This window comes from Phasianus colchicus, chromosome 6 (genome assembly GCF_987193195.1).
Source record: "Phasianus colchicus chromosome 6, bPhaCol1.hap1.1, whole genome shotgun sequence".
In the NCBI taxonomy this organism is placed as follows: Eukaryota; Metazoa; Chordata; class Aves; order Galliformes; family Phasianidae; genus Phasianus; species Phasianus colchicus.
The window spans coordinates 11,299,006-11,313,272 of NC_143441.1; the positions used below are offsets into that span (position 1 = coordinate 11,299,006).

General features: G+C 41.8%; 1 protein-coding gene and 1 long non-coding RNA gene across 6 annotated transcripts; one reads left to right on the forward strand and one right to left on the reverse strand.

The window, feature by feature from the left end:
• Window positions 1-1,548: 1,548 nt before the first annotated feature.
• LOC149917424 (uncharacterized) lies at window positions 1,549-4,376 on the reverse strand. The gene is made up of 4 exons (XR_016467676.1): window positions 4,322-4,376; window positions 3,248-3,349; window positions 2,007-2,079; window positions 1,549-1,726 (listed from the first exon to the last, which is right to left on the reverse strand). It is a non-coding gene; the product is annotated as an uncharacterized LOC149917424 (long non-coding RNA).
• On the forward strand, window positions 4,131-12,195 carry LOC116227185 (C-C chemokine receptor type 5-like). 5 transcript variants are annotated; one of them, XM_090142433.1, is made up of 5 exons: window positions 4,155-4,205; window positions 6,506-6,579; window positions 7,999-8,135; window positions 10,220-10,419; window positions 10,683-12,195. In XM_090142433.1, exon 5 carries the CDS (start codon window positions 10,694-10,696, stop codon window positions 11,759-11,761), a length of 1,068 nt encoding a protein of 355 aa, XP_089998559.1. In that variant the 5' UTR covers window positions 4,155-4,205; window positions 6,506-6,579; window positions 7,999-8,135; window positions 10,220-10,419; window positions 10,683-10,693; the 3' UTR covers window positions 11,762-12,195. The 5 variants fall into 5 exon arrangements, with proteins under 5 accessions (XP_089998561.1, XP_089998559.1, XP_089998560.1 ...); XM_090142434.1 differs by having other exon boundaries at window positions 4,174-4,205; window positions 7,965-8,135; XM_031590329.2 differs by lacking the exon at window positions 7,999-8,135 and having other exon boundaries at window positions 4,179-4,205.
• The last annotated feature ends 2,072 nt before the right edge of the window (window positions 12,196-14,267 follow it).

Consider the following 14,267-nt stretch of genomic DNA (forward strand, 5'->3'; position numbering starts at 1 on the left):
TGTAATGATCTCCTCTGGTTGTTTTATCTAATATCTGGGCCATCCTCAGCACACTCCAGGAGTGCTTGCAGCCCACCATTTTGCTTTCCTAGAAATCTGGGCGGTTGACATTTCCCATCTAGATGAGAGCCTGTGTGATGCCTCTTGTAGCTGAAGGAAGAAGACCTCATTCACAGGCTCCCCATGATCAGGTGGCAGGTAGTACAACCCAATCACTAGGTGTTCTTTTTTTTGTCTGGTCCCTAATTTTCACCCACAAGTTCTCATCCTGACCATTATGTTTCAGGCCCCACGGTGAAGACCAAGAATTGGAAGTCTGGGGATACAGCTACAACAAATAGTAACCAATCCCCTGCATAATGCTTCTCTTTAGAAGAAAAACAAGGTTTCCATAATTAATGGATGGATACTTCAGAGTGTTATTCACAATTTTGGCGCTTCACCTACCTAGTTGCAAAATGGAAATAATTGTATGGATTCATCTCATAAATGTTGTGAGGAGACAAATACTGTAGTATCTGTGAATCAATCAGATATTACCCTAACAGGACTAGAGACACTGTTATGAGAGTAAAAACAAAATTCTGCAATCTGAGAAGGGTCTGGACAGCATACATTAAATAAAGCCTGCACGTTAGTGGAGTACAACAAAAAGAACCTCAAATAGTAAGTTCCTCAGCTGGGTTGATGGCTCCTGCAGGCTGACCAAGCCATTGTGACTTGAATAACCAAGAGATTCACATCATATTAAATACGTGTTTCCTCGTATAATTCTTCGTGTTCTCTGCGACTCAGAATATCTTAGGAACATGTTCAGCTCCTAGTTAACTTACATCTCAGTTGTCTAGTCTTCCTTTTCCAGGGCCCTGTGAAATGCCCCAAAGCTTTGTGGAAGTACAAAGACTCCTGAGCAGATGACAATGCAATTTTCATATGCCATGAACAGCAACCATGTTTTGCTTTTATGCATCTCCTTAGCTCTTCTAAAGCAGTGTTCCTCTTGAACACCTGCACTGCTATGAGGACATAAAAAAAGAGGAGTATGGCCTTCACAGCCTCACTTCTGTTGCATGATACATACACACATACAGTTTTCATGGCCATAAGTAGGTTTGCACTTTTCATAGTGACTCAGTAAATCTGTTCTTGCATCTGTTGTGGTTCATCACAAGAATTGGCCTTTATCTATCTCTGCAGCACAGGTCTCTTTCTCTTCAGCAGAGGATGTAGACAGCATTATCAATCTTATCTACTAAAAAACAACCTCAACCCAAAGAACAGCAAATCGAAAATATTTCCCTTGATCTCTTCTCCAAAACAAAAAATGATTTCTTGTTACCAAAAGCCCTTAAGATTTCATTCAATTTATTGGAAACATTTGATTGGACTATCTAGCCACTTTTATCAATGCAAAAGTCAGCTGTTTGAACTCTGTCTAGGCTCTACCTATCACTAAGGAGAGATTTCTCCATATGGTGATCCATTCTAGCCTAAGGTGGAATGGCTAAAGAAAAAGAGAGGTTCTCTGCAAATACTCACCATTGTCTACTGACTATAGAGGGAGCCCTTAGTCTAACCAGTTGATTACCAGCCATTGATGGGAAAGCCTGCTCTCCATATTTTGAAGAAGTATGGAATGAAACCAAAGAAAGTGGAACCAGGCAAAGGGGAGGTGACTGTCTCCATTTTCCTTTTCAGGAAGTAGCTCAGTGTTTATGCCACTTACCTAAAAGCAGAAAGAATTGTATAAAAAAGGGAGCTTGTCACTTGGATCAAGGCAAAGACCAACATCAGGTCTCTCCAAGGATGGTTATGAGCTGTGGCTGCTTTAAAGTTTTTATAAGTTAGGCATCTCAAGAGAAGATTATGCAGTAACTTTGTACATGTGCATCTGCAAATAATGCAGCTTGGAGCACAGCACTGTGCACAGCAAGGGCAGCGTAGGGTTTTCATTATCAACATATTACTAACAAATATTACACTGAAAAACTGAAGCAGTTACTTACTATAAACTTTGCAATTTCCTCTTGTGTGCAGTTTCCTCCCTGTGCTCAACCAAAGCTGCCACCATACCTAACCCTGAAAGAACGAGGAGAGTCAGTAGAACCCCTGCTAAGGGCTGCTGCAGATGAGGACACTCAAGGGCTTGTAACCTGGCAAGGTTTGTGCAGCTGGGGGTCTGCAAGGGTGATCTCTGTGAACCAAGCCAAGCAGTTTCCCCATGTCAGACCCTAGTCAGCTCCAGCTGCTCCAAAAGCAACGCACCACTGCTGGAACTAAGCCGTGAGCAACTCTGGTTGAGCAAATGAAAGAAAGGGAAAACTGCTTCACTAAAGCAGCTGGAAGAGAGGAGTGAGAAAGTGAAACAACCCTGTAGGCACCAAGGTCAGTGCGGTAGGAGGACAGTAGGTGCTCCCCAGGCACATAGCAGAAGTTCCCTGCAGCCCAGGAGAGGCCCACAGAGGCGCAAGCTGTCTCCCACGGGCACCATGCGGAGCAGATCTCCATGTGTAGCCATGGAAGAGGCCATGGTGCAGCAGTGGATGAGGCCTGGAGGAGGTACAGCCCATGGAGAGCCGTTGCAGGAGCAAACTCCAGGCCAAAGCTGCAGCCCGTAGAGAGGAACTCATGGGCAGGAGGGCTGGGGGAGCTGCTGCCTGTGGGGACCTTGCTGGAGTAATTGAGTCCTAAAGGCTGGGCCCTATAATATGGAGACATGTTAGAGGAGTGCTTGGAGAGCTGCAGTCTGTGGGAAACCCAAGCAGGGATGGTTCAGGAAGGACGGCATCCCATGGTGGGCACCCCATGCTGGACTACAAGCAGACAGTGACCATGAAAGAGTGGCAGTGAAACGTTATGGACTGACCACGACCCCTAATCCCCATGGCTGCCTTGGGGGAGGAGGTAGAAGAGAGTGGACAGGGGAAAGCTGCTTTTAGTTTGCTTTTAGTTTCTCAGTGCTCTAATCTGTTAGTAACAGGCAATACATTATATTAATCTTCCTATGTTGAGTCTGTTTTGCCCATGACGGTAACTGTGATCAGAGATTTCCCTGCCCTTACCTCAAACTCTGAGCCCTTTTCCATCATATTTTCTCCCCGCTCTTTCTTTGAGGAGGAGGACTGAGAGAGCAGTTGTGGTGATGCTTAGCTGTCCATCAGGGCTAAAACCACCACAGGACTACATAAGGACTCAGTAATATGTTTACTGAACTACCTTTTCAACACGAAACATCTACTTCACTCACCTTCACCATAAAAACACATGCTCAAGCACACCAGTGGAATAGGACAGTAATGCCATCAGTACCCATGTTCCGCTCTCATGTTTTCCTGCTTTGCCTGAAATTCTTAAAAACAGGAACTGAAGTCAACATATCTCCTTTCACACTGCCTAGAATATGAGATGAATTGCAAGGCCGTCCCTCAGTCTTTGCTGTGGTTTATGAGGCAAACAGTTGAGGTCCCATAACTTCTATTCAGTCTGCTTTGTAGTTTTACTAATATTTTTGCCAGCTGTGAACCAATTCCATCTCTCCCATTGTGGAAACAAACTGCGTCTGTTTTTCAAAGGTTGGATCAATGGGAGTTGAGGTGGTTTGAAAACACTGTCAACTTGTTTTCAGTCTGAGCACTCAGACTGGAAGCATGAAGAATTACAACTTTCAAAACAGCATGTGCAAAACTGTGCTATCATTCTCTGAGTCATAAGTCAACCACTGCAATAATCCAGCAAGCCCATTCTAACAAGCTCGAGACCCCTGCTAACCTCGCAGATTATGAAGCTAGCGTGCAAGTCTAATGATCACTTCTGCAGTCTTTCTTAGTTACCTGTGTAAGAGAGAAGATGAAGACAGGGATTTATCCAATCCTGAGATACAGCATCTTTTAGCAATTCTGTCAATACATGAATGCTTGCAGTTTGTACACATTTCCTTTGCCCACATCTGTTTAGAAAGTACTGTCTACATAGGGGGTTCTTTGTACAACCTAGTTGTCATGGTTTTGGTTTTTTTTTTATTTGATTTTCAATATTCCACATCAAAACATCATGTACTGGAATTAAAGTGTTAATGCTCCAATTCTACGTACCTATCCCTATACATTACGGAAGTCATGGGATCTGGCCCTTCCGGGTGGGGCGGTCTCTTACTGCCTGGCAGTGGGTGCTGGAGGGTGCTTTCCTAGCCGTTCCAAGCTTTTCAGGTTTGACTCGGTCTCGGGAACTCTCTCTCATATCTTATTTGATTTATTAGTCTCAATTTCAATTAGGTTGTATTATATTTTGCATTCCGATATCATAGTTAGTAAAATAAGTTTACCTCCATAGATTGTTGCCGCTGTTTTTTTCTTTTCCCCCTTCCTTCCCATTTTGTGGGGCCAGGCGGGGGGTGGGGAGGGCAGGGGCCTACTGCCCCCAAAACCCGGGCCTCCCGTGTGGCAGGCGAGAATTCTACCACTGAACCACCAATGCAACCCGGGCCTCCCGCATGGCAACCCAGGGCCTCCTGCTAGATCAGATTATACCCATGACGCAAGTCTTTTTTGTCTCTTGCTTGGGAGGTGTTCAATCACCAAGTGCTGCATTTATTAGATTTCTACAACTTCTGCTATCACTTATGTGTCAGTTCTGCTCGTTTCAGTCGTATCTGCTTTTTACTTGGGCAAACTGAAAGAGCAAGCAAAAACAAGACTCCTGAAAGTCTCTGAAAAACACAGAAGGAAGTGCCAGTGTCTCAAGACAAGGAGAGAAGGGGTCAAGGACTCCCCCTGGTATCCCATACAATTATACTCGCCCATAGCCCCTGGACAATGAGCTTCAAAGAAGTCCCACTCTCAAGAGCCAAGACAAACCCCTTCTATTAGAGACCACTGAGGAGAAGTGCCTTAGGCGGGATTTTTGATCCTGCCAGCTAAGCAGTTCTTTACCGAAGATAACAGCCCACAGATGTTTCAATTGGCAAAAAAAATGGCAAAAAAACCTGCTGCATTAGCAACCTTTACATTGAATAGAAAGAGATGTCTGAAATAGTAAAAAAAAAAAAAAAAACAAACCAAAAAACCAAAAAACCATGACTTCAAATTCAGGCAGTGACTCAGAGGGAAATGAGATAGAAAAAAAATGTGGCTTTGCATTTCCCTGCTGTGCAATCTGTCCTTGTAGGGAAGTCCCTTCCTGCTCAGGCTTGAAGCTTTTCTGCATTTTTTCTGTATTTACAGCAAAATCTACACACCCTTTTCCAGACCAACCGGAAACATTTATGTCTTTCAGCCACCACGGAAATTATCCTTCCTAGTCTCTTGCTTAGGCGGGCTTTCTGCTACTGCTCACAGCTCTCTGAGTTTCTTTTGTAATCTCTGCAACATCAGTGGCCAGGTTATCACTACTTAAAATCCACATAGATTTTTCTAGGAAAAAAAACCCCCACAAAATCCAGATTGTAGCAAAATCCAGCCTTACAGTCTTTCAGAAATACTGCTGGAAGCCACACAGCAGTCTCAGAGAGAATGGTCAACAGTTGCTGCTAAAAGTTGTAGGAAAAATGTATACTTTGCTCTAAAAACTTAGACTCTCCAGGAAGCTGTTGAATGGCCATATTAATCATCAGTCCTCATTTTTAGTGATTACATACACAGTTGTTGAAATTGGTGTGCAAAGATGTCGGTAGTACAAATGTTCCAAAAAAAAAATATGCATGACATATATTTGAACCATGCTCTGTTCCATTTCTTTCTTTCTATTGCTTTCAATCCTGCAATGCCACCACATCAAAAAGGGAATGAGCTGCAGGTTTCTGCCCTCTTCTGATCTTGTGGTTGCAAGATCATTATAAATGACTTACCAAAATTACAAGAGATGTTCAAGGAGAGGTCTGTATCCCACAGTATAGCGTGGTACAGAGTGCTTGAGTTGGTCTTGTGCTGGAAGGAAGGCAGCTTTATAACCAGAGTCTACTTCGGCCTGACCTATGCAGCTCCAGCAAGTCTCTGTGTGAACACAGGCATGCTGCTTCCAGGACCCAAGCTTGTCTCTCTCCACAAGACTTGTGAGAGGCATATGTGATGCTAACATAACATTTATAGTATAATTTTGCCTACCAGATCTTCTTCCCTAGGGATCACATATAAGTCAGTAAAAGACAACATACATGAAGAATACCTGGGTGGTTTTTTTCAATAGACCTTTTTGTGATCTGAATTTAATTTTAAAATTACACATGCTAAATGTCAGGTATTTCCTACTACTTTCTATTGAGCAGCAGAAGTGTTTAGAGCAGCTAGAAATACTATCTTGAGAACATGGTTTTCCTGAATGAAGCCACCTTGTCTTTACCTGGTAGAGATGCACTAGATCAGATACTGAATTTCAGCTGGTGCAGAAGGAGACACCCCTGTCATCCTAACACAGCTGAACCCTGTTCATTTTCTGAAAAGAAGAACTGTGCCCTTGATTCTTGTAATATTTTGCAATAGATCACACAGGAAGTTCTATTTCCTATTTTCAGATATAGGGTTTAACTATACGCTTGTTCACAAAGAAGACGACAACACAGTCTGATAAAACAAGCTTGATAAACCTGTGAGTAGCTCATTTTTTTTAATTTGTGTGTATATAGAGATACAGATTTGTTGAGTGGGGAAATATATGTGCCTAATGACAGTGAGAGCAGAACTGCCATTTAAGCAGACACTTTGTCTTTAATAAAAATTAGGTCTTGTAACCAGCTTATAGCTCAGGATAAGGTTAATGTGAGAGCAGAGAATTGAAGTGGACAAATAGTAGAGAAAATTATAATATTTTTTTTTGTAATTTAAACTTAATTGGTTTTCAAACTGTCCTGGGAGATCCATAGCTCGCAAATAGATTCCTCTAAGAATATAAACTGATCAGACACTAAATCCTTCTCATTTTTTTCTAGCCTTTTGAAATCTTAGCCACGTCTTATTCTATCAGATACATATGGATACTGTCCTTCATCAGTATCACATCACAGTCTGGTTTGTTTTCTTTGTGTTATTCAAGTATTTAACCTGCTAAAGGTGCTTTTATTATCATGTTATAAAAGGTCCTTCGGGATTACCTCCTCTTTGGGCTGGTCTCTGAAAGCCTGTACTCCTTGTCTCAAATGTAGATACCAGGTACCAGTTAATGGCCAGTCATGATCTAGCTTGCAATTTCCTTTTAATGAGGTTTTACATGAATGAAGTTCATCATCATCTTGCTGGAATTGTACTATTCATGCTTCTGCTTTGATAAATGAGACTTGGTCCCCAAAAAAGCTACCATACTGTAAGGATATAAACCTATTCCTCTTTTTTTTTTTTTCTTTTTTCTTTTTTCCTTTTCAGTGTATTAAGTATGTAGCTAATAGCAGCAATTGCTTTTATGGGAGAATTCCACTGTCATTTGCCAGGAAGAGTTGGCACCACCTGGGTAGTGGTCTTGAACTTCTCTGTGGGGTGACCCTTCTGGCAATAACATGGGGAGGGCAGGATGACCATGACCTTTGTTGGGAATCTCATCCACTCCAGTTCATACTCCAGTTCATCCTCAGAATGGTTGTGACAGCAGCGGTTGTTTGGATTTCTCCAGATTCAATATTTTATTTGAATCAGTTTAAGCAGAGATTCCGAAAAGAAAATTCAAACAGAAGGACTAGCATAGGACTCAGCCTACAAAAAAAATGATCCCTCTTATGCATACAGTAATGATTTGGTAGAGAGTATTTATTATCTGTCTCAGTTTCTCTTTCTCCAAGGGCTTATTTTCACTCTACATCTATTTAGATAAAACACCTCCTTCTTCCTTTGCCTTGTGACCACATAGACTGACTTCAACTGCAGAAAATCTCAGAATTTTCTTAAGACTATCTGGTTTTTGTTTGTTTGTTTGTTTTAAATGGGGAATGGGAACAACTGGATCCTGAGCGCTCACAGAAAATTGAGCCTTTTTTTTTTCCCCAGCATTATATGTACTTTTTCCTTGAATGTTCTTCAGGAATAGAAAAATTAATCAAGTGTCAAGCAAGCAGTTCCAGAAAGATGCTTCTAATGCTCAGCTGTTATAAAAGAGGAAGAAGTTTCCAAAGCAAGGTTTAATTTTGGAAGGGACTGTCTTTCTCCAAGCATATCCTGGTAAGAAATTCTGTGGTTTCTATCACAGAATCATGCATTCATATCAGCTCAGAGGTTTTAGTTTGTACTTCTATCTTTTCCTTCAGTTTTTCTGGTAACCCAAGAGAAGCATGAACAAATGCTTGCTTCCCAAGGTATCTTTGGTCAATGCATGTACTTCTCTGTAGTTTTGCCAGTCCAGAAACTCCTTCCAGAAAGACCAAGGCAATGTTAAATCAATAAAGCTGCTACCAGCGAACATTGCCCACATCTCTCACAGTGCCAGCAGGATTTAGCTGTTATTTTATTTATTTAGATTCCATTTTTTTTTTTTCTCTATGCTACACTTTAATTCTCTTTGATCGTAAAGTGCCCTAGATACTGCTGACATACTTTTAAGTTGACTAAAATTCATTAATTAGTTTTTCTTTCTTTGTGACAAACTTGTGAAAAGGAGAGGAGCAAAGGCAGGGCAAGTAGTGCTGTAACCTTTGTGTATATTTGAAAGAAGAAATACTGTCTTCAGCCCTAAAAAGGGGACAGAAAACTTTGTGGGTCATCCAGTTTTGAGACAAGGGCTCCATTCACGTGCAGGTGCTCTTGTAACTTGTAGTTATAGAACACTGTGATTTCCATGAAGAAATTCTGTGCAAACCCCACTCAGGGCTCAGCTCAGTGTAGTGTGATATGTGCCATCCCTGACAGAGTCAGTGCAAAAGACCAGGGGCCTTCTGAGCTTGAATTACCTCAACATGGAAAAGTCTGCTAGCCATACCAGCACCTAGACTACTATAGCTACAAGTGGTAGTGTATTTGTAATAGCTAGTACTCAAGAGCTAGCAAGGATACTCTTAAAGCAGCACAAATGCTCAAGTGCAGAAACATGAGAAGACATGATTTAAAGAAGCATCCTCGTTACAGACTGGAGGGCAGCCTCATTGTCACTCTAACCAATGACTAGATTTTGACTTGCAGAGCTTCTTCAGCTCAATTTAGTCTTGCAGAACTCAAGTGCAAAAACAAAAGCAATGGCTTTCAGAGTGTGGTTTCTACAAAAGACATCTGCAGTGACAGAGGACAGACCTTCTCATTTAAAAAGAAGGGCACAGTGGGGTTCAAAACAGGAAAGGAGTGATGATTGCTGAGTTATCTGAGAGGTTACACAGCAAGCTGGAGCAGCCACAGTATCTGAAGCTTTCTGTGTGGTGAGCAGTCTGCTGCCCTGACAAGAGAACAGCAATCATTCTGCCACAACAATGCAATGCTTCATAAAAGCAGTCATCAGGATGCAGGATGATGATACAGGAAAAAAGCAGCAGACATTTTTCCCAACAGCAAGTAGCTCTATTTCAGTGTCTACCTAAAGCATCAATTTCACTCTCCCACAAATTGACTGGGAAGCACATTTGGTTCCTCTGATGCCTGTCTTGTCAAAATCCTCTTCCCTGCTTCTCACAGATATGCAGGTATTCTGTGGACTTCTCCAGGGGCCTGTGCAAAAGTATATCTTCTTAATTTCTCAGGGACAAAATTACAGTTATGCTTCTGCATCTGGGTCTGAATCTGGCTGACTGTTGATCCTACCAGGGATTTGGGACAGGAGGAGGTTTTGGTGTCAGGAAGGGAAAGGCTTGATGGAACTCACTTTTCAAGCCTTTACCTGTTGGCACTGTAGCAGAAGTCCCCCAGGGGATCTCACGGCCCCGCAGTGCTCCTTACCCTGTGAGACAGTGGTGCTCCTAGCCAGGCAAGCCCAGCTCCTTCCACAGCTCTCCAATCAAAATCAGAGGGACAGAGTACTGGGGCAACAGACACAGTTCTTCCTATATCACGGTCATGCAACTGTGAAGTTGCTACCTTACAGCTTATTCATCAAAACTGTGATTTCAATAAAATAAAAACTGGAATCAAACTTATCACTTGAGCAAGGGTGTTATTTCTGTAAAAACTGGAATAGAAGCTTAAAATAAATCCTAGGAGAAATAAAAAATCACTTTTTTTTCTTAACGGTGTTTCTATAGGTCATTTGATAGCAAATGAAACCCTTTATGCCATTTGAACAGGTGTTTGCATATCTGTTCTTTCCATTGCAATTATTCCTGCAGGTCATCAGCTGAACGTGTCCAGCCCAGCACTCACAAGACAGGGCCGCACGCAGCTTTTATTCCAGAGTTACCTAAGACCAGCCATTTCCATGGCCCCTGCCTGACCCAGACTCTGAAGAGGACACTGCCTTTGCCATCGGAACCCAGACCAACGCTACTGACTTGCTGCTCGCCAACAGCCATTACATCAGCTTCAGCAGGTGGGTGCAGTCAGTGCGCTGTGGAAGGGTCATTTCTCCACCACCAGAGATGGTTCCTAGTGGCACTGAGGCTCCCATGAAGCCACAAATTGCACTTATGTTCAACCCAGTCACTGCAAAGTCTTCATGCTGCCCAGACTCAGTTGGGTGAGGGCTGCAGCACGGGTTGGCACAATGAGGCCAGGCCCCATGGCTATGTTTCATTCCCCTCCCTGCCAAGCCTAGAGTTCCCTGCAGCTGATCTCTCTTCTCTTCCTTTGCAGATCAGCACACAATGGAGAACTATACCATTGATTTGGGTTACATGCCAACAACAACATTTGACTACGGTGAGGCAGCACCATGCATGGGAACAGAGGAAAAGCACTTTGCAGCAAATTTTCTGCCACCACTTTACTCACTGGTGGTGATATTTGGCTTCATAGGCAACATTCTCGTTATCCTTATCCTGGTAAAATACAAGAAGTTGAAGAGTATGACTGACATCTACCTGCTCAATCTGGCCATTTCAGATTTGCTGTTTGTATTTTCTCTTCCTTTTTGGGCTTATTATGCCGCTCACGACTGGATTTTTGGAGAAGCGCTGTGCCGGATTCTCTCAGGTGTTTACCTCCTTGGCTTCTACAGCGGCATCTTTTTCATAATCCTGCTGACCATAGACAGGTATCTGGCCATAGTTCACGCAGTGTTTGCTTTAAAAGCTAGGACAGTTTCCTACGGCATCCTCACCAGCATTGTCACGTGGGCTGTTGCTCTTTTTGCCTCTGTTCCTGGGATAGTATTTCACAAAACTCAACAGGAAAATACACAGTATACATGCAGTGCTCATTATCCTCCAGATAGCCTAATAAATTGGAAGCACTCCTACATTTTAAAGATGAACATTCTTGGGCTTATCATTCCAATGATCATTATGATTTTCTGTTACTCTCAAATTTTAAAAACATTACTGGGATGTAGGAATGAGAAAAAACAGAAGGCAGTTCGACTTATTTTTGTCATCATGATTTTTTATTTCATCTTCTGGACACCATTCCATGTCGCTTCTTTTGTGCATACATTTCAAACTTCTTTTTTTTATCCAGATTGTGATAGCCAAAGCAGACTGGACAAAACAATTCAAGTGACAGAAACAATTTCAATGATCCACTGCTGTATCAACCCTGTGATCTATGCATTCGTTGGAGAAAAATTTAGGAAATATCTTTATACGTTTTTCCGAAAGCATGTTGCAGCTCACCTGTGCAAAAAGTGCCCATCTCTTTATCGTGAAAAATTAGAAAGAGTTAGTTCCACATTTACAGCATCTACTGCTGAGCACGACATCTCTACTGGATTGTAAAAATAATTCTGAAGTCTTGCTAGTGAATGTTGCATCTCTTTGCCTGAAGAAGTGGACGACATTATAGAAGATCTTTATGTCAATTCTAGTGGCTAGTTGCCTGGATCACAACATTTTTTGTTCTTAATCTAAGAGAAACAACCATTTCTCAATAACTGTTAATATCATAGCTTGATCACAGAATGATTTGTTTGATTTTGATGGCTGACCCATATTCTGTCCGATGAACAAATAAATATTCATGACTTTTACTAGGGGAGAATATAAAATAGTTGAAGGAGCAATAAGTAATCTCACAAGATCCATTTACAGCCACATGAACAGTATAAGACTGGGAGGAGGCTTTGAGGATTGATGTACCTGTTCAGTATACAGCATAAACGGAACACCTAAAATCCTGATTGCATTTGGAAGTAAAAGTATTCTTTCTGCAACATTGTCAGCCATTTGGTAGTGGGAAGCTTTCAGTATTTTCATTTTTCTCCTCTTTCACTTATTTTCTCTACATGAATAAGAGGAATTTCCATGAAAAGGATAAAGATGAAAGATACCAAGACAACTTCACTGATGAGAGAGATGACTGACCTTTATCTTACTGTGGCCACTTAAACTAAGGATTTATCTGTAAGCTAGTTGTTTCTAAACATAATTCTTTTTACTATAGGCTAAGTTACAGTTATTTTAGGTATATAATCTTATGCCTATCATACCATTGTTTGGTTGCTAACATTTTCCAAGGTGAGCTTTTAATGGACAAGATTGTCATTTTTGTGGGTGCAATTTTACAAGTAAATGCAAGCCTAATGACTGTATGAGAAGTCAGTGTTGTACCCCCAAACAACCATGAACTTGTTCCTGACAACTTCGATCCCTTCCAGGGAAATAGCATTTAGACAGTAAAGGCACATCAGCAGAGATCTGCAAGGACAGAATTAAAATTATCTTAGTTCTAGCTAAGATGCATGATTACATGTGAAAATACATAATCCTTCAGAGGGTTTTGGAGAGCATGGGCGTAGTACTGAGTGGAGGCCTCTCTCATTCTGGAAATACAAATCACATGTATAAAGGGGGACTTTCTGCAGCAGATGCAGAAAGTGTGTCAGGATCGGCTCCTGCATGCTAAAAATGTGCTCTAGACTTACACAGTATGTCTGCTGTTTGGGACAGACTTCTGGGAAGACAGCAGCCTTGGAAGCACAGAAGCAGCCATCTGGAGAGGAGATGTAACCGCCTTGCCGTTCCAGGAGAATGATGCACATCATCTCCATTGACACAATCAGGACTGCATGCTTATTGAGGACTAGTGACCATTACTCTAGTGGTGTAATGGCAACACTTTTATGCCAAGCCACACACTTATGCCATTGTTGGGAATTTTTCAATAAATAAAAAGGGGTATCCTAGGATGTGATATGAGCTTTAAACTGTTGCTTTATACTGGAAGGAAGAAGTGCAGTTAAACACTCCTTACACAGGCAAACAGTGCTGCTTTTTTCCCATTTCCTTCAAGGGGCACCATTCAAGCATGCAAAGTTTTAGTCTCAGAAATCTGTAAAGCCAGCTTCAAGTAACCTCCTGGCAATGTCAGGATGGAAAAGTGGATTGCATACCTCTTAACACTGCACACGTGATTTAGATGCATACATTAACAGCAAATCTCTTCAAGGTTTTTCAGCGCCAGTGGAGAAAAAGAGATGTCTTAGTCAGAAGCAGACATGATTTAAAAGACCTCTGGGGAAGATTACTTGTCTGACTGCAAAAAGAACCTAGAAATCAGCTTCTTAATGTAGGGATCAGACACCCTTGTTGCAGTGGTGTGAATACTCCCTCTTCAGCCTATTACCTCAAGGCACCACTTCTATTAGCTGTTAGCTGGTCTCCTATCAGCTACTACATTCTGGCTGCTCCCTTGTGAGGTTAACAGCCACAGGTATACAAAAGGAAAGAGCAAAAACTCTGCTCACAGTAAATAACACTTTTCCTTTATTTTGTATTTTCTACTGCACAGAAGTAAAAGCTCCTTTTTAATATTAATGTATAAATTAGATTAGTGTGATACAAATCCTGCTGTAACTGTGGTATTTCTACTGCTATGCTTTAGATTCTTGTTTCGTGGAATTATGCTTCTTCCTATTTTAGTGTTAATGAGGCAAAAGTAATAAAATCTGTGTCTGAGAAATGATGCGTACCCTGTAGCCCGTGTTCTCCTTGTGAGGAAAAGAGCATCAGCTCTGCTCTCAGAACAGAGGTAGCAAAAAGTTGCTACGATAGACTTCAACACTTGCAGTATCACACTCTGAACTGAAGCAAACCAAGCAAGAAGAGAACTGTCTGCGCTGTTCAGAAACTACTGCAGCTGTCATGATTTTATCTACCAGGAAGCTTGAGAAGAGCCTATTACACCCAGCTGAGAGAGAAGTTTAGGGGCACAGGGTTTAGATGGGTGAGATTTGTCAGGTAGGAAAAGCAGAGTTGAGTCATAAACAGGAAAAGAGGAGGAATA